This window comes from Dermacentor andersoni, chromosome 1 (genome assembly GCF_023375885.2).
Source record: "Dermacentor andersoni chromosome 1, qqDerAnde1_hic_scaffold, whole genome shotgun sequence".
Classification (NCBI taxonomy): Eukaryota; Metazoa; Arthropoda; class Arachnida; order Ixodida; family Ixodidae; genus Dermacentor; species Dermacentor andersoni.
This window is the reverse complement of record NC_092814.1, coordinates 46829008-46850978: the sequence shown is the minus strand read 5'-3', so window position 1 is coordinate 46850978 and position 21971 is coordinate 46829008. Positions and strand designations below refer to the sequence as shown.

At 43.7% G+C, this 21971-nt stretch overlaps 2 protein-coding genes across 3 annotated transcripts; one reads left to right on the top strand and one right to left on the bottom strand.

Annotated features, from left to right (window-relative positions):
• Nucleotides 1-13211: 13211 nt before the first annotated feature.
• On the bottom strand, nucleotides 13212-16968 carry LOC126543959 (uncharacterized). 2 transcript variants are annotated; one of them, XM_055061438.2, is made up of 3 exons: nucleotides 16742-16968; nucleotides 15896-16113; nucleotides 13212-14213 (listed from the first exon to the last, which is right to left on the bottom strand). In XM_055061438.2, exons 2-3 carry the CDS (start codon nucleotides 16092-16094, stop codon nucleotides 13879-13881), a joined length of 534 nt encoding a protein of 177 aa, XP_054917413.1. In that variant the 5' UTR covers nucleotides 16095-16113; nucleotides 16742-16968; the 3' UTR covers nucleotides 13212-13878. The 2 variants fall into 2 exon arrangements, with proteins under 2 accessions (XP_054917413.1, XP_050047079.1); XM_050191122.2 differs by having other exon boundaries at nucleotides 16803-16967.
• A 182-nt stretch (nucleotides 16969-17150) lies between these two features.
• On the top strand, nucleotides 17151-21778 carry LOC126543957 (uncharacterized). Its single transcript, XM_050191119.3, has 4 exons — nucleotides 17151-17371; nucleotides 18028-18202; nucleotides 18636-18817; nucleotides 21078-21778. Exons 1-4 carry the CDS (start codon nucleotides 17219-17221, stop codon nucleotides 21270-21272), a joined length of 705 nt encoding a protein of 234 aa, XP_050047076.1. The 5' UTR covers nucleotides 17151-17218; the 3' UTR covers nucleotides 21273-21778.
• The last annotated feature ends 193 nt before the right edge of the window (nucleotides 21779-21971 follow it).

Below are 21971 nucleotides of genomic sequence, written 5' to 3'. Positions count from 1 at the left end.
TATGCAGTTATAAAATTTATATTGTAAGAGGCTATAAAACTTTTTGTATTCATGCTGCTGCTTTTTTTATTTTCCATGCTCACCACAATGATATTATGTACCTATCACATCGATTCATCAGCAATAAAACTTGGTTGTTAGTTCAGCGCTTTTGGCTGAATCAGCTTTTGCATTCTTGCGTCCTTTGGCCTTCCTACACTGTTGCCTCAGTACTTTCAGCTCTCTAAATTTGTGTTCTGATTGGTGGCATTTTTTTATGCTTCATGCAATGACATAAAAGTCCAAACCACGTTAATGCTTTATTTGCTTTGTATACAGCAGCACAAAATTACATGGGGTTCCAGACCATGAAGAAGGAGTTGTGAAAACGGCACTCATAAAAAGTTAATATTTTTTAACCTTGAAGTTAATTTGCTATGTACACAGTTTTGCTAAACACATGCAGCAGCTTTACTTACTATGTAACAACACCTGCCATAACAAACACATTATGGAGACCATGTGGTTACCATATGGAAGCACACTGCAGAGGTTTTGATGGCCATAGGACCCACATTGTAGATAATTTAATCATAAAATAATTTTACGAACACACTTGCATAAAGATCTATCCACATAGTAAACATTTTCCATTTTCACGTGATCACATACAGTAGCAAAAACCACATCACTTCTAATGAATAGACTGCAATTAATCCTGTGATTTGAACGGACACAGTGCAAAATAACAGTACGTGAGAAAGGGACAGACAATGGCGCTTTGGTTGTTAGTTGGCGCCGTTGTCTGTCCCTTCCTCACATCCTGTTATTTTGCGCAGTGTCCGCTCAAGTCATGAACCAACCAGCCCAAATGTGTTCGCTTCTGCAATTAATCCCAACTGTTCTGTTCTGCTAGCACAGGTGTATTGTGAAAGTTTTCTTGGTCTCAAAAGCCCTGCAAGTGCACAGATAATATGCAATGTTAAATTTGCTAAAGGCATTTTTGCTTGTGCGTTTTAGCCTTTCATTAGTTAATAAGTTTACATAGAAAAATAGATTGTTCCTACAGGAATGCTTCTGAAAACAGTGCTGCATATTTACATGGTAAAAACCCATCATGAAAGTTGGATGGGTCCCTTACAGCAAAATTTTCCTGCAATCATGAGATTTTTCTTTTCCTTTATGTGATTAAGTGGAGAGAGGTTCCAACTGGCATGAGAACCTAGTGCCGAGACAGACACACTATTATTGAACAGACGAGGAATACAACAGCCATGGCTAGGAACTACTGGCTCATGCTCTTGAGCTGCAACTTCCCCACATTGGCGTTCAAAGGACACAGTTATGCAACGGCACACAGCTTAGACTTGTGGGGGGTCTGCAGCACATGGTGTGCAGCCGACAGGCCAGGTAGCATTGACACGCTATGAATACTTAGGGCCCAGAGCACACAAGTTTTGGGAGTAAGCAAGTCAGCATGTCTCAATGTCAGCAGCACTAGCAGCGCATGAGTGTTTGAAGCTGAGCTATCTGCTTTTCATTCAATATGGCAAATAACACAGACGATGGGACAGGAGACACAAACAGCTAGTACTTTCATCCCAGAAGTCATTGATGTGGGCATAGGGTGGCCAGCCAGCCATAGTGCTATGGGAGGCTCCTGCTCTCCACACAGGGCATGTATGTATATCACATATGCAGTCATGTCAACCTTAGGATCAGCCTTGTCACTTTGTAATCAGTTTTTTCATACCGCAGTGACAGCTGAACTACTAAACTGTTGACCTGCAATCCTGTCGTTCCCCGTGCAAGGAAGGGTGGTTGCTGAAACTTATTCTGTTAAAGATAACAAGTCCCGTTCAGAGCATTGGTCCTACTCGTAACAGGCAGCCTTCTGCATAAAAGGCTTGCCAACTGCAAGGGTTGGCTGCTCCCCTTGTGGGCAGCTCTACGTGGCGTGAGTCGCTGCTATGGCCTCTTAGCAGAGTGTCGTTTTTGAGGTGTGCCCTAGTACGCTTTTTGGAAGCCAACCTGCTTGGAGCCTTGAGGAACATGGAAGACCTTGGGCGACTTCAATGTAGCCTGCCCTGCTGCCGCCACGTCTGGTGCACAAGCAAGCGAGGCGCTACCTGTTGTGGCACTGTACCATTGCCAGATTTTGTCACAGGCCATTGTCCTTTCAGAAGTGGGTGGTAATGTGGGATCCCAGCAGCAGCATAGACAGCGTATAAAAATCAGCAGAGGAGGTCAACGAATGTACTAGCAATTGTTGTGGCCAGCTCGCTGGGGCATCAGGGCCCTTTGCCACAAATGTAAAGCTCCGCCTCGCACAACCACACACTGTATGGCATGGTATACAGATCCAACCTAACTTTGGATGTCTCTTCGCACAAGACACATTAAAAAAAAAAAAAAGTCTGCACACACATTCACGCGCACGAATCATTCTTCTTCAAACACTTTACAGTAATTTCACATTTGTTTCCATTTTCGACAAAAATGTATCATGCCATGGTGCATGCCTTTACCTACCGTTACATTATTTTTTTTGCAAGACACAATGACATGCTTCACCATGTTACGTTATTCAGTAGTTGGCAAGCATTACTACAAATAGCCAAACAAAAGTGGGCAGTTGGCTTTCTGCTTTGCTACACCCCAGGAAAAGGGTCATACCTAGTGCAATAAGCAATGTTGAAGAGCTGCACTACTCAGCAATGTTTGTAATTTACCAACACGATTAGCACTTGCCTTCCCAGACCCTCTTCAATTTGAACCTTTGCACAAGAAAGGACCTGTGCGTGCACAGAGGCATCCAATTATCTGAGGTTTAATCATCTTCTGCCTTAATCACACCTTACAATCCCAAATCAAAGCCCTCAACACAATATCAGATTTTCTTGGAATATTCAGTTATGGCTGAAATATGTTATACTACGATTATTAGAACTTGCCTACCTGGGATATGAGGGAATGATATGGAGGCTACCTGCTGGCGATTTTGTGTGCCATTTTTTTTTTCCAGTTGCAGAACTATCATCTACCACAGGCAGCATAGTTGCTCTTCAGACGGAGCACTTACTAAGCGAGCAGGCAGAGCAACTAATTTTTCTTTTTTTTTTGCATAATTAGCTGCAGTAATCTAATCAAGGATGCATATTCTTTGGGCTGGCTCCAGATTGGTCACCTTGTCTGGCGTAAGTATTATTTTTGTATAGCCCATTATACTAGTCACTCGGGTATTGAACAGTACTATACATAGCTTCATATACTAAGATACTTATTGTGAGAGTTCGTGATGGTGCTGTTGTTTCTGGTTTAATTTCCAATTTCTGTGATCACTTTCGAGCATGCATAACCAGGCTGATGTGTTGTCATGTTTTTTCTATACTCAAACAAATTGTGGCCTACCATGCCTGACCATTTGCAAGGAGCCCAATAGAATGCACTTGCAAAGAGAATTGTAATGAATATGAATAAAACTCTGACCATTTTGCTATACTTCTCTACATTTTGGAAACAGACAAAACTGTTTGGGCATAAATATTTAAGCCTATACCTTTCAAACATTTGTATTTGATTCTAAAATTCTATTAGACCTCTTGTGAAAAATGATGGGAATACAACCAAACAATTAAACTTTTTATGTGGGAGATATACCAGACTCCTTACTCGTTAACACAGTCAATTATTGGCTGGCTTATACATATGGTACTTATTGTATTATGAAACCTTGCAATTATTTCCATTGGCATATTGCAGCTTATTCTTATTCGGTGCATTTGCTTTACCAAGAAACAGTTGAATCTACAAACTAAGCATGGCTGGATGAGGTTGCAAGTTGCCATTATAGCTTCCATGTTCTTAAAAGAGCATTAAAAAGCCCTATTCTCAGCTTGTTATTCAATGTTCAAAAATGGTACTACTCTTCCCATATTTAATTTGGTTTTGGATATTGTGCGCATCTGACAATGTTTCACTGCCCATGTGACTCATGTGGGTGGTAATATACATATAAAGCATGTTATTGCTCATTTATTAAAAAGAAAAGTAGTTAAATACACAAGAAAAACTGTAGGCTAGAAGATAAGGCAAACATGCCAAGGAGGGTTGTTGTCATACCTTACATCTATCAGCTATCTTAGAACTCAAGATATATATGAAAATTCTTGGGTATGCAAGCACCGTAATCAGGTCTGAACATCTTGAAACAAGCACAGTGCACAGAGCATATGGCTCTAACGATACCTGATACTAAATTATTGTTGCATTGTAGGGAGCCTCTTAAAAGAAGTAGAACACCCCAATGCTGGAACCAATATCACTAACAAGTTGAAGTGGTGTTAGCTGCATTTAAGTAACACTTGAATCCTTCACATGCTTATTGACACCAGTGTAGCCAATGAATAAATAAATGAGTGTAGGCTCCTTCATCACAACAGTGCTGACCATCGTAGAGCAACACCGTGCCTCCCTGTAGGCGTGTTTCACTCCAGGAGTTCATATTTCTTCTGGCATTCTTCAGATAGACACTTAAAAGGTTAAGTGTAGCTGTGTGCAATTACCACATGTACGTCTGCCTCACAATAGAAGCAGCCAGTGCCGCAATGACAACCTAGCGACGGAAGGGATTTCTGACATGCAGGGAAACTTTACACAATGCCAATTGCAGGAACAAATAGCCAACACAAGTAGAGTGAGGGTGCAGGCACCAAAATGAAACCTGGCACATTGGGTAAGAGTATACACTGTGGGGAGAATGCAGCAGCAAATTCGCTGCTACGTTAAATTGCTGCAAAACACTGCAATACCTTGGGAAAACATTCACTAACAGATGTTCTGTAGCCACCAGCATATAAATTATTGTGCTAATACGAGTGGCTCAAGGTACCTTTAAACGCCCAGAGTTTGAGGAGGTGTGCTCTGAAATAAAAAAAAAACTTGTTACAATAGAACTGTGCCCACAAAAGATCAATGACCAGGCACAATGATGCTTTCATTCTCTGTACCAACATTGTGCATGGTGTCCTGCTGTCTTGATGCTTCTACACCAGTTGTTTCGGAAAAGACTAAATAATTATTGAACACAATGTGTGGAACATCAGGATACAATTTTTTCAGCAACATGTCATTCACGACGGCAGATGTTGGAATCTGTGAAAAAAGTTCTGTTAATAAGCTTAGACGCACATAGTAATTGAAATACTGAAGCCAGCCAGTGCGCAAAGCACATGTACTTGCTAAAAAACTTGTGCTAGCACCACTACGAGTTTACACAATATGTGTGGTAAAATGCAAGTTTTCCACTATGCGGAGTGGTTACCCATAAAATGAATAGACAGGCAATATGTACAGTGAAACCTCGTTAAACTGTAGTTGGCCGGACCTTGGAAAAAGTACATACTAAACGGTAGTACTGCTTAACCGAAATAGTATGTGATCGGCAACTTGCCTGTCAGAAATGGAACTCTGAGAGAGTGCGATGAAAGGGGAAAAACACATGCAGGACTTCTTCACTTCGCGCAACAAAAGTGTTATTTTTGTTTGATGCCGTGGCGGCCTAGCAGCAACAACAGCTGCCTCAAACTTACTGAAGCTACGAGCCAGCTTTTCAGCCAGCCCCTCTTCTCAGCAAACACTCCCATGGCAGATTCCTCATTAGCGGTAGCGCTGCAGAAGTCACGGGGCACCTTTTTCATTGAGGGGGTACTGTTCTCCGCGACGACTGCATCCATGAGGCTGATGTAACGCGCAGCTTCTACCCCTGTCGGGCCTGAATTGCCCGTGCTGTCACTTTCCGTGCCGTCCTCATCACTGTCGCTAGTCGACACTTCAGCAATGACAGAGGCAACGATGGCGAAAAGTTGAACCTCGTAGCCGTCATCTCTTCGCGGTGGCAGCAGTGCTGCCGAGCAACTTCTTCGCATTCCAAATGTCACACACCATGGTCAACAGCAGATCCCTGTCGCGTGCCAGCTCCGACTTCTTCGTGTCACATTCGATAGCACAAACGATGTCTAATTTTTCTTCAATGATGAGCACCCAGCGTCTTTGTTATTCGAGCTTCGGCATGACACGAGTCCTTGGTTGCACAACGCCACAACGCTCTCTGGCACGGCACCGAAATGATGTTGATGTGGCTTCACGCGCAAACACGCAGGGCGCTTGAAGGCCGTTGTTCCGATCTCCGAGGCTTGTTGTTTTGCCGGCCCCGCCTGATGGAGATGCCGTGTTTGCGCAACGAAAAGTGAAACACTACGTGTTAACCGATACGTACGCAATAAGCTGGTACGGTTTATGTGGATACAAAATACATCATGTTCAATGGCCGCTGAGTCGGGGATTTGACTTTACTACTTTTTAAGCAAAACTACTGTTTAAGTGGGTACAGTTTAACGAGGTTTTACTGTATAGCTTTTAGAAAGTAGAAACCTCACTCAAATGCATTCTCGTTACTTTTCACACTTTGCGGCCACACCTGTCATTCTAAGTAAAGCTACTCGTGCTGAAATCTTCCACGCGATAATAAACCGAGTCAGCAACCTATATGCCACCTTTTTTATATTACTCATTTCTGTTCATTGTGGAGTTGCCATGAAACTATACTCCGTTCCACCGTTACTTGGCAAATGCGGAAGGCTGGAGGCGCTGTAGGCCAACAGTATTGTGGTTGAATGCCATGACTTCTCCCAGTGTGTTGCTCTGCCCACCGCTGTGACGGGCCAAAGTGGGAGTTGTCGGGAGCAGACATTTCCAACACGTGTCCAAACAATACAATGTGTGCACTGCATGTGCCTGTGTATTTGGTGACCCTTCCACCTTTTCCGTCGGCCAAACTATCTTATTATAAACTGAAAAACCAGGCAGGTGATGCCATGTCAGAAAAAATGTTTTAAGCAAATTTATAACTCATAACATGCTGATGATGCACGGTGAAGACAAACATTTTTTTTCGAACAATGACTCCAATAACAGAAAAAAAGAAAAAGGAAAACATGCAAACTATGGTTTGCAAACTGTGTTCAGAAGTATATGGCTCCCTTCAGCATGGAGTGTGAAGGACCCACAGTCTTTGCAATTTGCCAAGTTACAGTGAAGCAGAGTATAATTTCTACTAAATTACTAGAGGCAACTTTTTTTTCTTTTAAATTATGAGTTTTTACGTGCCAAAACCACTTTCTGATTATGAGGCACGCCGTAGTGGAGGACTCCGAAAATTTAGACCACCTGGGGTTCTTAACGTGCACCTAAATCTAAGTACACGGGTGTTTTCGCATTTCGCCCCCATCGAAATGTAGCAGAGGCAACTTTGGTGCCACAATTGTTCAGCTCACAGGTGAAAGATGGGTAAAAAACTGTTTTGTTTAATCTTTGTGGTTTTGGCATCACAGTTCTTCCGGCTATATTAATTACACTTTACATACCCTTAGTGAATTAAATTTATGATCCAGTCGAACCTCAATACAACAAATTATCGGATAAATGAAGTAAATATAAACCTTGGTTGGTCACGCTTTCTTTGCATGGAATATTTTCCTGCCATAACGAAAATGTAAATGTGAGATCTAACATGGTATCGGTTATAGAGAGGCAAATTTTTGTTTGGATGCGTCTTAAAATATTCTGGTAGCAAAAATGTCAAATACAGTCGCCTACCGATTTTTCGGACATGCGCGATGATTCAAATTTACCAGTGGCAGTATAACAGGAATAACCAAAATTTCAGATACTACATGGTGTTTCGGGCATAAAATGCACGCAATACCGTAAACATGGTGGCCACGAACAAGGTTGCCCCCATGACCGACTAGACACGATATCGCAACTTTGGTTGCCGCCTACTGACAAAGCGGCACTGGTTAGCTGGCCCAAAGGCTAAAGCATTGCAGCAGGCCGGATGCCTGATGATAAGCCATCGTGAGAAGCTCGCTGTCAATATGTTTGCATTCACAGGCCCTATCGATAATCGCGTGCAAGATGAGACATATACAGGCCACATGCAGTCCCCTCCATGTCCAAAATGTCTGACGGCGGCTGCACATTTTAGAGCGCAGCTCTCGCGCATTCCTGCAGCGAGCAACAGCATTCCTCGTAACCAAGCAAATGAGCACAGCGAAAATGACAGAGCGAACGCAGAGCGCATTGGGGATGAAAGATGGCAATAACAAAGATAATGCGAGGAGGATAGCGAAAGAGGAGGGTATGGCGAAAGCGTGAAAAGTGTATGTGCTGCACAAGACAGGCTCTGTGGCGATGATGGCTATGAGATGGCGCGAGAGTAGCTCAAATCATCTGTTTACCGATGACGTCACTGATACCATATACAGGGTGTCCCAACTATCATGCATCAAGATTTTAAAATATGCAAATGCCACGTAGCTGGACAGAACCAAGCTAATATTGCTTGCCATCGCTTGGAGAGAGAGAGAGTTATTTTCAAATCAATAAGATTTGAGTCCGGCGTCATTTTAGTGGGTCTGGGCATCCGCCGCGGACGCGGTTCCGAGACCTTGTCTCGAAGCGGCTTCCTCGGCTCGCTGGAGGGCAACAATTCTGCCATCAGGTTCGAGCTGAGCAGTGCGGTCTTCCAGCGCGAGCGGAGGCTGGCGGTAGAAAAGACGGAGATACTCAGATCGCTTGGAGATAGATTATTTTTTGCATTCCGCCTAACTACATAATTGGTCTTAACTTTTCAAATATAATTAGATGAAAAGTGTCAATGAGGAAATTGTAGAACATGAAAAATTTCTGATACAGCTTTCTGTCGCTCAATGTATATGAAAGTTTTTCCAAGCATGAAAGAAGCCCACGAATACATGCAAAGTTCCTCAAGTGGCCAGTCGCGCAGTTCTGTCCAGCTACATGGCATTTGCATATTTTAATATCTTAGTGCATGATAGTTGGGACACCCTGTATAAAAACAAAGTGCTGCTTGAGCAGAGGTATGTCTGCGGTGGCTGCTGTGAATCGTGCCCATGCACTGCTTCGCGCCACGCTTTGCTGTTTGCAATGTGCTGCACTAGACAGATTGTCTGTGCCAGCAAATATATCGCAAAATGAAAACATGCATAGAGCTGCGCTCAAATTTCACTTTCGGGAGTATCATAATAGTCTGTGAAAACTTTTTAATGTTTGCAATCGTAGGCCTTATCTGTGACTGCGCATGAGATATAACGGCTGTAGTAGGAGAGTACAATTTCACGTGCAGTACCCTCAGTGTCGGAAAAGTCTGTGAGCAGTGTGTACATTTTGGCCAGCAGCTTGGCTTGGTTGGGCTGCAATGGTGACACCAATCGCATGATTGAGTATTGGCAGCGGTGAAGAGCACATGTAATTTATTGTTCTTCCCATGCCTCATATCGACACGGCGAGATGCCGATGGGTTATCAAAATCTGCAGGTTTGTTGGAGGTACCACACTTTCATTTCTTTTGCACAGACTTAATCATGTTTGTTTTTTTGCAAATACCTGTATGCTTATAACGAATACAGCTGAACCTCGCAATAACGAAATCGGCGGGGAATGCAAAAATTTGCTTCAGGATAATTTCGTTGTTGCGAAAAGAGACAGCACAGATAGGTAATGCTTCGCAGAACAAAACTTCACTGTCAAAATTCCGTTAGCCTACTTAGCAAGCTTTGCTCGAGGATATAGGACCGCATTGCCAACAGTACAAAGTGCGCCGCATGGGTCGAACAGCAGTGGCAGTACTGTCGTAGCGCAGTATTCTCGGTCAATCGCTTTCGGAGATGCCATCACATTGGCGAGATTTTGCAAAACTTGGCACCGGACGCAGAGCAACAGCGCATGCAGCAGCATTTCTCCAGCACATAGCCACCATAGGCACCACATTGCGCGTAGGCACCGGCGTGTCCTGTGCCAAGCGCAAGAGTGATCGTGCCTCATGTACCCGAAAGCAAACAATTAAGACAACGCCCTTTTCGCGCAAATCTACGGCCGGCGCCGAGAATCCGCACGCGATGCCTGTCAGGTGGCACCAGAACCAGTGTTCTTGAAGCAAGGGATGTGTATTCCCGGATGATCACTCAATCATGGCCCGATGCGCAACACTCCATATGCTGCGACCACCATCTCAAGCACCGTAAACAATTCCATGTTAGTGGGACGTGGATTTCCTTGTTTTTGCCGCATTTTTCTCACCGAGGCGCACATTACGCAGTGCATTGCCGCGAGTGGCGATTGTTCTTCAAAACGGGCGTTCAGTTTCGCCTCGCGCGATTGGCCTAGGCCTCGCCGAGTCGTCAGCCGCAGGGAACGCAAACTGAATGAGTGTTTCGAACAACGATCTACGATGTCTGTAGCAACATGCGTGCCGCTTCAAATGGGCGATCAACAAACAAGATGACGGCCATGACGTGTTTCCAGCGCACTGACCACTTTCGGCACCTGGTTGTTTTTGTGAACAAAAATGGCAGCACCTACACAAGTGTAATGTGGTGGTATTTTACGCAATTTTGGTGCAAAACAATCGCATTTGAACACATTTTGGAGCCTGCTAGCCTTACGCAAGTAGGTAATATGCAGAGTTACGTTCCAGCAAATTTCGTTGATGCGGGATTACAGTACAGCGACATTTCGTTGCCGAGAGGTTCGAAATGCACTGAATCCTATGGGCGTTCGCCCGGGATACTAAAAGGTTTTGTTGTCGCGAGAATTTCATTGTTGCGGGATTTCGTTATTGCGGGTTTCGACTGTATCAGATATATAACAAAGCGATTTTGTGTCTGCTGCAAATTCATATAGCGAGGTTCACATGCGCGCGCACGCACGCACACACACACACAATGAAGGCAAAAAGGCTCTGTGTACATGCATAATCATTAGAAGTTCTTTCATTTACAATGCAATATTTTGTTAAATATGATCACTTTGTAAAGTCACAAAGACCTTTGAAGTCAAAAGGACAAAAGTTTAGGCAACGCCATGTACAACCAATAATTTCCATGCTGGCCATAGTAGTAGCTCCATCTTGTGCAGCTTAGCATACGTCAATGGGGTATTCTGGACACACCATAACAGCACGCCTACAAAACTGTTTTGGGCCTGCAACATACTCTTCCATACAGTAAATGCAAAGCTGTGGCCTTAACTTTAGATGAAACTGTCCATCCCATTTGAACGTACCAACTAATGTGCTGAAATCTTCAGCACAAAAAGCTTGTAGCTACATTGGTCAACACTTTCTGTGAGCTGCATATCTACCACCACTCAACATTAATACCCATGGCACAGAAGCACAAGAAATAACCGTTCAATGTAATGTAATGCCATTCACTTGGTATCACACAGACATATTTAATGGCATTAAAACCATGCCACCTGTCATACAGTGCGTTCTCATAAAACTGCTCAGCCATCGAATGCACACTCCCACAACACACTTTTGAAGCAAACTAAAATTTTAAACAAAGTTTGCCTATCATTTTAGCGGTGCTTCTCGCACTTCTACCAGCTATATTTTTTTTCGTCTCATACACCATATACCGCTTATAGCGCAAGTCGCCGGTGTCGCGAATATGCGAAGCAGCTGCGCGTATTCGAGAATCGATGCATGCGACCGGGATTTTTGCATCCGCTTAAATTTACAAACATTGAAAGGTTAATGTCTAAGCACCTGCGATCTTTGCATGAAGCAGACAAATAATCTTCATTTATAAAGGAAAGTCACCGGCAAATTTTTTTCAGGCCACCTCAGTTATTCGAAATGCCCCGCAGCACTGCCACCAACTCCACAGATCTAATCCAAAACGGTGACAAATTTCGGACGCAATACAGTGTCTTGTCCGATTGGTCGGACTGTTCGGTGCATGCACGGTGTCGAAAACATAGCGACCGCGGACGAAGTTGCCGCCATTCGAGTGTTGCCCGTGCCAACCCATGCCCTCACTTTCGTTGCCAAGGTAGACGTTTCCTCTGCTTCCCAAGTGCCATACAGCCACTGCGACGCATTTTGTTGACTCTGCACCAAACTGCAACTTTGGTCGCAGACTCCGGACGAGGCGCGCTGGTTAGGTCTAGCCAGTGGAGGAGTTTCCAACAATATCGGCTCCTCACATAGACGCGCATTGCCATGTGTACCCTGAAACCATACTGAAACCGCGTTCAGTGCCGAGTGCACCGCTGATAAGTGCCCGAGCGGTCTTTTCCATCGCCTAGGCAACAACCAAGCCAATCGCATTGCGCTGCCACAATTTTTTTTCTCATTCCTTGTTTGTTCGAGTGTCCTCCATATCACCTTCGTTGCGCTCCTCTACCATCGGCCGGCACATCTGTCAGCGGAATTTTCCAGCAGAAGCCGCATTATAACCGGTATTTTGTCTCTCGCGGCTGTATTGTAAGCAGTATACATATACATGGTTCTATGGGTGGGTAAACGGGAATCGGGAAAAGCAGCGTTATAGCCTGTTCTGCACTAGAAACAGTTACGTTATAAGCGGTCTAAGCTGTACTGCAATAATGTGCATGTAACAGCAACTTTTGATATAGAAAAGGTTCTAGATGGCGCTAACATTTCCCATGTGGCATAGACATAAGCACAGACTACTCCCACTGTTCTGTGCAGATGGCTATAGGGAGAAAGGAAATCTCAATCATGTTCTTGAGAATGTAAAAGCCCCTCTTTGTGCAAGCATTAAGCATAGAGCAAAATGCTTCCACATACAGGCATGCTGGTGCATCAGATTAAAGAACAAGCTCCACATTATGGAGCAGACTTTGAAGTGCTTTCCCAACTCTCCAGCATGTGCACTGCCTTTAATAACTTAATATTCTACAATTTAGGAACAGCAGGGGAGGTATTCTGGAGGAGTCCAACTAGCGGACTGTCCATTTCGGCCACTGCTGAGTGTCGGGGGCCGCTAGCCTCTTCCTCGCTCGTACAGCTGCATCCAATCAGCAGCTGTACGAGCGTATGGCTGCTAGCACGTTTTAGATCAATTTGCTTTTTTTTTCTATTTGCAGCCCGTTACAGCAACCTTATGTGAATTCTCACACGAGCAAATGCTGCTGGCGGGCAGCAAAGCAGAAACCAAATGTGCGGGGCGATAAATTTTGGCGACCGTATTTCTTGCGTAGCTTCCACAGCGTTGCACGTGATGTATGAAATGGAATATAGTACTCGACACAAAAATGCAGAGAGTGAATACAAAAGCTAACATGCAATAACTCTGAACAATCCACTGTACAATTGCAACTAAAAAAAAGCCATGATATGGAGTGAGTGAACCGTTTATTCACAGACAAAAAGAAAACCAAAGAAATGAAGCAATTTCTGAAAAGCAGCATAGTCTACAAAAAGAAGCAGAGCAGATAACTTGCAAGATGCTAGGGCCAGCAGGCAAGACAAGTGAACAGTTGATATAGTAGGCACCAGAGTGAGTACGAAAGTACAAAAGCAGAGGAAAGTTGATGCAAGAAAAAATTTAAAAAACACGAGCGGCGGGTATCCAACAAGGGACAGTTCCAGTGCTGTCACCCACTGCTTGGACCGAGGCAGGCCACATCCTCCAGGCAGTAGGTAATGGTACATGAATGAAAAGAAAATAAAACCTAGCCATAATGTACTGAGCACAAGGCCAGAAGTCAGGAGATACATACAAGGCAGAACTTCACATCAATTCAGGTGAAAACTGAAAGGTAGTCTATTTTATGCTATTTAAATTGACAGTTGAGGTATCCGATACAAAGTTCAATGTTGGTTTGTTAGACACTTGCAACTTAGAGCAAATGATTAAAACAATATTTGTCATGCTAAGGACAACTAAAGCAGTGCACAAATGTGCTCTGGTCAAGTTGGTCCAAGTCATTCAAGCTGCACCTGTTATCCTTTTCATTCTTGTACCATCCTGGCTGGATTCATACTCTGGCAACTGCACACCCTCACCATGAGTTAGGGCTAACTGCATTAAGGTCGAAGTTGGTGACAGCAAAGCGCGCTGGCGGCTTCTTCTTGGGTTTCAGCCGACTACCATCCACCATAGGAACACCCACTGCCGTCAAGTCTGCTGCCACCACGCGCCGCACCAGCGATGGAGAGCTTTGTGGCGTGGCAGAGGGCGTTGTGTGGGCAGATTCACTGCCCGAACCGCTGTCGCGCCCCAGGCTCTGTAGGCTTGATCCATGGTGGCTCACCACTTGGTGCCGCAAGGCATCCTCGGAGGCCAGTCGAGGCAACTCGCACTTGCTAACACCACTCACCCGGATGGTTGGTGGCCCTGACAACACAAAAATGTAGCTTGTGTATTTTCCCATACTGCATAACTTCTTAAAACTGCAACTAATAAACAGTGGAGGGAGGGAACAAAAGCTGCTGTGCTTTGGAAAAATAAATTTCATTTTCCCCATTGCTATGTTATGCACCAAGTAGTTGGTTTTGGAAATAAGAGTGGTGCTGCAGCATCTGTGCTAATGACAAGGAGTGAAAAGAAAATGTCACCAAACACCAGCCCTAGGACTTTATATTTCTTCCCAGAAAGCTTTCAGAATGGAGCATGAAGTCCACAACTTTTACAACACACATTATGACCTGTGCAGTTATTTTTACACCTTTTGAAAAGCAACCCAGGCTTTTCACTTGCTTTGTTCACACTCAAATTACGCAAGCCGAGCCATAGAAAAAAAAATTACATTTAGCTTAGCAATAACGTCACGGAAGGTTCACGAAATTAAATTATCCTAACGCAAGGCCTCAGCATCAACAGGGGCAAATCCACTTAAAAAAAACACTGATGTGCATTGTACAGCAGAGCCACAGAATCAAGGCCTACTACCGTAAGAGCGCGTCATAAAAATGAGCAAGCGCATGTTACCGTATAGACTCATATAAGGGCTGCACTTTTCTCAGTTTTGACGAACTGCAGCCCTTACACGGGACCGAACGTTTCCCTCAAAATGGTGCTAACGCAGCCTTCACTTGCGCACACCCCGGATATTCCATTGCATCAGAGGCCAACGTGCAGCTCTCCCCCCATGTAGTAGCGGTACGCGGAAGTACACAGCGCGCAAAAATTCGCCGATGCACGTGCACGGCATCAGGGCACCAAACGTAATCGCTTTTCCATTGGAAATTTTTTTCCAAATTTTGGGCTGCTGAGTTGGGGGTGCAGCCCTTACACAGGTGCTGCCCTTACATGAGTCAACACGGAACCTTGAAAGAAATTAAGTCTGTCTTACATGGTGCAAAGTTGCTTGCATTTTTGAACTTGTGGCAAATGGGCCGTAAGACCCTTCATGCGCGCGATATTTTTTGATGTTCGGAGTGCTGAACTTGTCTGCGAAAATGCATAGGCAACAAGAACATGATACCCATCGCAACGCATACCGTAGACACGTCACTATGGCCTGCCTACATAATTTTGTTTTGATAAAGTAACGCGCTCAAACACAAAAGACTTTCACAAAAACAGTTTCCAAGTTGTTTCACTTTGTTTTCACCGAAGCAATCTGATTACAAGAATAATTCAGTCCTTCACTAGGTGCTTGCAAATGTGAAAATCGCAGCTACTGCGCCCAGTGCATGTGAAACGGCAATGCGAAGTTCACATTTGCGGAAATTGCAGCTGCAAGAAATGGAGTGTAAAATTGCACCATATGAAACAGGCTTTACGCTAGCAGTCAGCACCGATGGAACTTATACGGTGCTTAATGGCCAATAAATGAAATATGCGATATGCGGTTTAGGTGGCCTTCATATGGAATATCGGTAAAAAAAGCATAAGGTCAATTTGGCAAGTGGCAATAAGGTTTGCTGCAACAGTATAAAACCCTTGTGAAATCATGCCTTAGTGGATTAGTGTCTCGCATTTAGGCGCCGGACTATAACGAGCGTTTTATTTCACCTTTTGTTCGAATAGTTCACTTCACAAACACATTGTTAAAGTCCATGCAGTATACACACCAGCAGGGGTCTGTGAAGCGGGTGTAGTAGTTAAGCGGGAAAGTGGCATGTCGCGGAGAAAGCCCGACTCGGTCTCGGGAGGGGAGCTGCACATGTCATCCAGATTAGCCACCGTGTTGAGTCTGTCCATGTGGCTTTTCATCCAGCCGGGCATCAGGGCCCTGCGGCCCGGAATCTGCTGGCCAGCCTCGGTGCTCATGTTTACCGTGCCGTTAAAGCTGCATCAAAAAACACCACGCGAGCGGGTTAAAAGACGGAAACAAGCGTCAAGAGCAATTGGTAACACAAGTTGTCAGACCAAGCGTTCACGGTTCGACACGCACTACGTATGATCAAAAGTGAAGATCAATCAAATTCGCAAGCGGAGTGACAGACGCTAAACAGCGCAAACACAACGATGAGCAATATGCATGTCACTAGTGTCACATCCGTCAACATGCCCTTGAGCAAGGTTAAGACAACAGCAAAACAAACAGCCTCGCAACCATCCTTGCAAGCCCTCGCGCATTATAAGGCAGCCAACGACGGAAAAAAATAGCAGAAGCGAAAAAGATACTGGCTTCATAATAGAGGAATGGACTCCCTTTGACACTGGTCGGATGCAGCACACATTGCAAGAGAACACTAGAATACAGTAGGCATTGTCAAACAGCCACTACAAAAACGCTAAACGACGCACTTCGGTATACCCAGCGAAGGTCAAATTTGCCCTACGACATAATAGAAGCACAATAGAGCACTGCCAAGATTGCACTGGTTAATTTTGCATGGAAGTTGCATGAAAAGTCCAACTTTCTTTTTACATCAATGGATGGAGATAACCAAGATTAGGGTTACGGCACTCACTCGAACGTTCATCCTCACCAGCCGTGCGACCGAACAAATATAGTAGCACACATGCACTCACCGAGGTTTGAATGAAGTAATGCATGCTCAACTACCGATAAGGTTTCATAATTTCACGAGGACTTCTAATCAATTTTATGAAGAGCATAGCCAGGAAGTTCACGGAGAGATTTCGATTGCCGATGCGCCTCTAGGGGTCCAAGGTGCGCACAGTGCGCATGTGCACGAATCATTTACCAGATTCCGTGCTCCCAATAGAAAACATCAAAACAACTTGCTCTAAATAATTTTATAAATTTTTGTTAGCAAATAAGTGTAAACATTTTTTTAACGCAGTGAAAATTTTGCAGGGGAAGCGAACCATGCGTGCGCTCGATTGGCTCGATGCTAGCGGCATCTTTGGGTTCCTCCAGGAGCTTCTCACAAGCGTGTGATTGCTCGCAGTAGGTTAGGAGCGGTCGCGCGCGAGCTGTTATCATGAGCAGTTTATTCAAACTTGCGAACGCGAGTGTCCCGCGGAAATCTTTTCTCATTGGAAGCTGCGTTATTGTGGGTGTGGCAACGTGCTTAACTCTGCGCTACTATTGGAAACGAAGATCTCGAAAGTATTACAGCAGCGTGGAAGAAACGGTAAGGAAACGACGTGTGGATTGGAAACTGCAATAATGAATGAGATTCAGGTTTGTTGACCTGTGGTGCCTACAGGAGTGTGACTTGAGAAGTTTTAAGAATAGCTGGTGTTGTTCATTATGGCTGCACCTTAGTTTTTTAGGCGTTTTTCGCAGTGTTCAACGCATGCAGCATACTTTCGTATTTCCATATCTCGTGTTAGAAAAAGAAGTTCACTAACTTTTCTGAGCGGTTGTCATAATTCGTTCCTTGATTGTGTACATAAACACTGTTGAGCGGCGTTACGATTATAGCTCCTAAAATACAAAAGCGAAACCGCTGTTTCGTCACTCGTGCAGCCGTTGAATGTGGCTAAAATTCTTTGCTAATAACTTCCCGCTACACTTTTATTTGAAACAACTTCAGTACTGTTTAAAACTTTCAGCTTACCTAATGACCAGTTGCTATGGGCCAGTAGCTGTCGAGGTCGCCGATTCGTTTTCTAGCCGCGCGGCGACCGCATTTCAGTGGGGTCGTGGTGTGTGTGTACTCGCACTGAACTGCAAGGCGACTCTGGTAGCCCAGATGTCGGGTCCTATACAGGAACACTGAGATCAAGATCCCTCAGTGGGATGTTAAAAATCCCGCCATTTACCCTAACAGGTGAATATTTTCAGTGTGCAGATGGAGGAAAAAGAATCCTTGTCTTGGGACTAGACGATGCTGGCAAAAGTAGCCTCTTGTTGCACTTGTCAAGACCAGACGCGACGTCGACACACCCGCCGCCAACAGAAGGTTTTAACGTAGTTTGCATCAACTCTGAGAACGGTTCATCTCTGAACTTTTGGGAATGTAAGTTTCGAATTTTCCTGCCTATTGATCATAGTTTCTGTAGCTTCTGAAGTAATACTCAAGTGCTTGTGGGGGTCCAAGCTAAAGAACTTCAGGCTACTAAACTGCATAGTCCACTATGGCATCTGTTGAACAAATGGCTTTACTTTTATGTGTAAAACCTACTTTGTTGCAAAGGCACTTTCGATCTGCATTGAACAAGATTGCAACGAGGGAGGTTGGAGTTCAAGCATGCTTGAAAATGACCATGCGGCAGTGCTCAACATGCCCATTTGACAAGGTGTTGCATATATTGCTTATACTCATTTGGGCCTTGTCAAGTTGTTTGTTGATGAAATAGCTCTAGTATAAATAATAGCTCTTTAATTTCTCCACAGTAGCATTGTTTGTTAATAGCACAAAAACGGTGACTTTTTTTTTGTTTTTTTCTCAGTGGGTGGTTCTGAAACAGTGCGACCCTACTGGCCCAACTTTCTTCATGATACTAGTGTTCTTGTGTACATGGTGAACTCTGCCGATACCCAGCGGCTACGCTCTTCTGCTCACGAGTTCCGCAGAATCTTGCAAGATGAACGTCTACAAAATGTGCCGATTCTTGTGCTTGCCAATAAACAGGTTTGTATAATACACCAAATTTATGCCTTGCTTCATTGCGAGTAGTGCGGTACTTCATAATCAGTCCTTTTGCATAAAACGGGAAAACAATCACTAAAAAATGCAGTGCATGCAGAATTTAACAAATTGTTTAGTGCTGGGGCATTATCTTGAACATAATCAAATTGCATTGCGTGTACCGTATATCGCTTTTCACAGCTTGTTACAGTGCTTGTGAAATGTTAGCAGTCGCAGACATGTTATATCCAAGCTTCCAACTTGCCAGATTTTCATAATTATAACAACGAAGCCAGAAAGCATTCATCAATTAGTGAATTATCAGATTGGCTAAACTGTAAAAGAGCATGTTTTGGGGGGTTTTCAACACGTGTGGTAAAATGCTATCATTGCAGCGACCATGGATATCAGTTCCCAAAAGTGCAGCGGTGATGGGCGTCATTTACTTACTGCTTTGAAATCTGCAAAATACAAAAACGTGATATCTGGAAGAATATTACACAAGCGCTGTTTTTGCCACCCCAAGGAGAGGTCCAGCCCTATTCCATGCTATTAAAAGGACCACTATGGCAGTTTACTGCAAAATCCAGATGCAGCAGGTTAATTGAAACACAATCTGTGGGAGGTCTTTAAGTTTGAAGATTTCACTTTGTTTTTTTGTAGCAGAAAACAGAAACCTAGTATTTTTCATAAGAACAATGGTAGCTTGACAATTCATTTATGTTGAACTGTACATACAGTGAGTAAAACGCAAGACAGTTGTTGTTTTGCAGTTCAGAACATTATTATTGTTTATCTGTTGCCCTGGGCATGCTGAAATATACATTAGGTGTCAGAAGGCTTGTACACAGCATCTGAAATTTTTTTCTTTAATTTAGTTTTGTATCCTTTTTTGCTGTTTGTTGCACTGATTTAAAAAAGAAATGTGTATTCCTTATGTAGAATGTTAGCAATTCTTTTAGAGTTCCTCACAGTAGCAGATCAGTAATGAAATGGGTTAACAGGCCATCATCACTTGCTTTTCCAAAATGGGATACTGTGGCGCCTTTTGCTTGCAATCATGATGGCCATAGACAGGCGATGGAAGTTGCCCTAGGTATCACGAGGAGGAGAAGGAAGTAAAGAGAGAAGGCAGGGATGTTAACCAGAAATGCGTCTGGTTGGCTACCCTACTCTGGAGGATGGGAAAGAGAAAATAGAAAGATAAGAGAGGGAGGGAGGGGGAGGAAAGCCACGGCGAGTTCACGTACGCGTGTCGAGGGCCTGAGCAAGTCAAAGGATTCACAAAACTTTCGCCTCCACTTGTACAGCTTTACTTCCTTGGCCACACATGGATCATAGTATGTTGTGTGTATCATAGGGTCGTCATGATAGAGCTAGAAACATTAGCTGTCAAAGGGTTAATGTCTCCTCACTTGATCTTGTGCCACGGTTTTTATCTTTCTCGCCCGATTTAACAATGACTGATACAATTTTCTTTTAATACACAGATCAGCATACATGACAAATAACAAGGGCTTAACATAAATTGAGAAACAACATGGCTGCTAGTTAAATTTGTGCCCTGCTTGAAAGAAGACATACAATTTCACCTTAATGACTTTCAATTATAGACAGGCTGTTATTTTTCCCTCTGAATTACCCTCCACTCCCCATTTCTTTAACATCTTTAGGCTAGAATACACTGATGTTGTTTTAAAAGCAAACACAGAAACACGCACAGATTTATTTCTAAATATAAAGATTCAAAATAAAGAGACCAGAAGCCTAAGAGCTTTGTATGTAAATCATAGTATATCTTCAATGAGAAAAGTTATGTTGCACGTCAGGAGTGAGCTTGCTGATCTTCGGTTATATTAAAAATAGTCAGTCTCCAGTGTGAATCAGCATCAACCCTATCTCTATTTTTCAATTTTACCTTATTTGATGTGTAGAACATGGCTTCAGATGGGTAGTTCACAAGTACCTCACTACACGTACTTGCATATGGCACTCTTTAGCCACAGCTGGCCCTTGCACCACAAATCACTGCCACATCATCACAAATACCTCGCTTAATGCCTCAGTTGTTCATTTGTTAGATGATTCACATGATGAAACCTTTATAGCAGTCCTGGTGAACATCCCCTTGAACTCTCTTGATAGTGCCTTTTTGTCTGTGGACCATGGTTTGAGGAGGGTTGACTTGTTGAATTTCATTTATAGCTAGAAATGTACTTCTAGAAGACATGAAGCCAACTGTGATGTGTTGTGCATTTTTCAGGATCTGCCGGGAGCTAAAAGTGTGGAAGACATATCAACCATACTTGGATTGGATGAACTGAAGCAACTCAACTTCAATGTTCACATTCTGCCTCTGCAGATGCCATCAGACTCAAGTTGCCAGAGCACTGTAGCTGAAGCAAAGCGCAAAATTCTGCACTTGTCACGAGGGTGGAGCCCCATCTTGTCACTGTGAAGCATAGCACGTGATTTCCAACATAGCATAACTTATTCTCGCTTATCGGTGGCAGAGAGCACACCACGGCTAGACCTGACCAGATTGGAGTCAGCTCTGCTTAGTTCCACCTGCTGGGGGAGCCTGGGCAGTGCACAGCAGAATTGTGCCACTGGCCAGGATGTGATGCTTTACTAGAGTACAAATGGTGCAGGTTGCTTCAGGTGATTGAGTAGTGTACTGGTTACACGTGTTACTAGCCGTGTACTGCGCAACTTAGAACATACGTTGGCCTAGCGATTACAAATGCACGTTAGCACCAGCCATGTAGTCCAGATTATTTTTCTACCATTCCACATTTTGCATACATGCAATTTTGTTTTAACTTTTAACTTGTGTTTACAAACACTAGCTTTACAGAATAATTGAACGTGTTTTGTCCCACTTTCTATGCGTTTGTTCCAAGCTTACTTAAGTAACTGTGATGAGTACTTTGCTTGTAATAAATATCTTGGGTCTGGAGCATGCCCAATGATATCTGTGTCCATCATTGGGTTCGTGGGTTATGCAACTTCCATTATTAGTCGAGGCCACGAGAATGGTCATACTATGTGGGCAATGTTGCTGCACCTCTATTTGCCTGGAGGTTATTAGCTATGTGAAGATTGAAGGTGTTGTAATTAGCAATTGTCATTTAAAAAAATTGACACACAGGGCTAT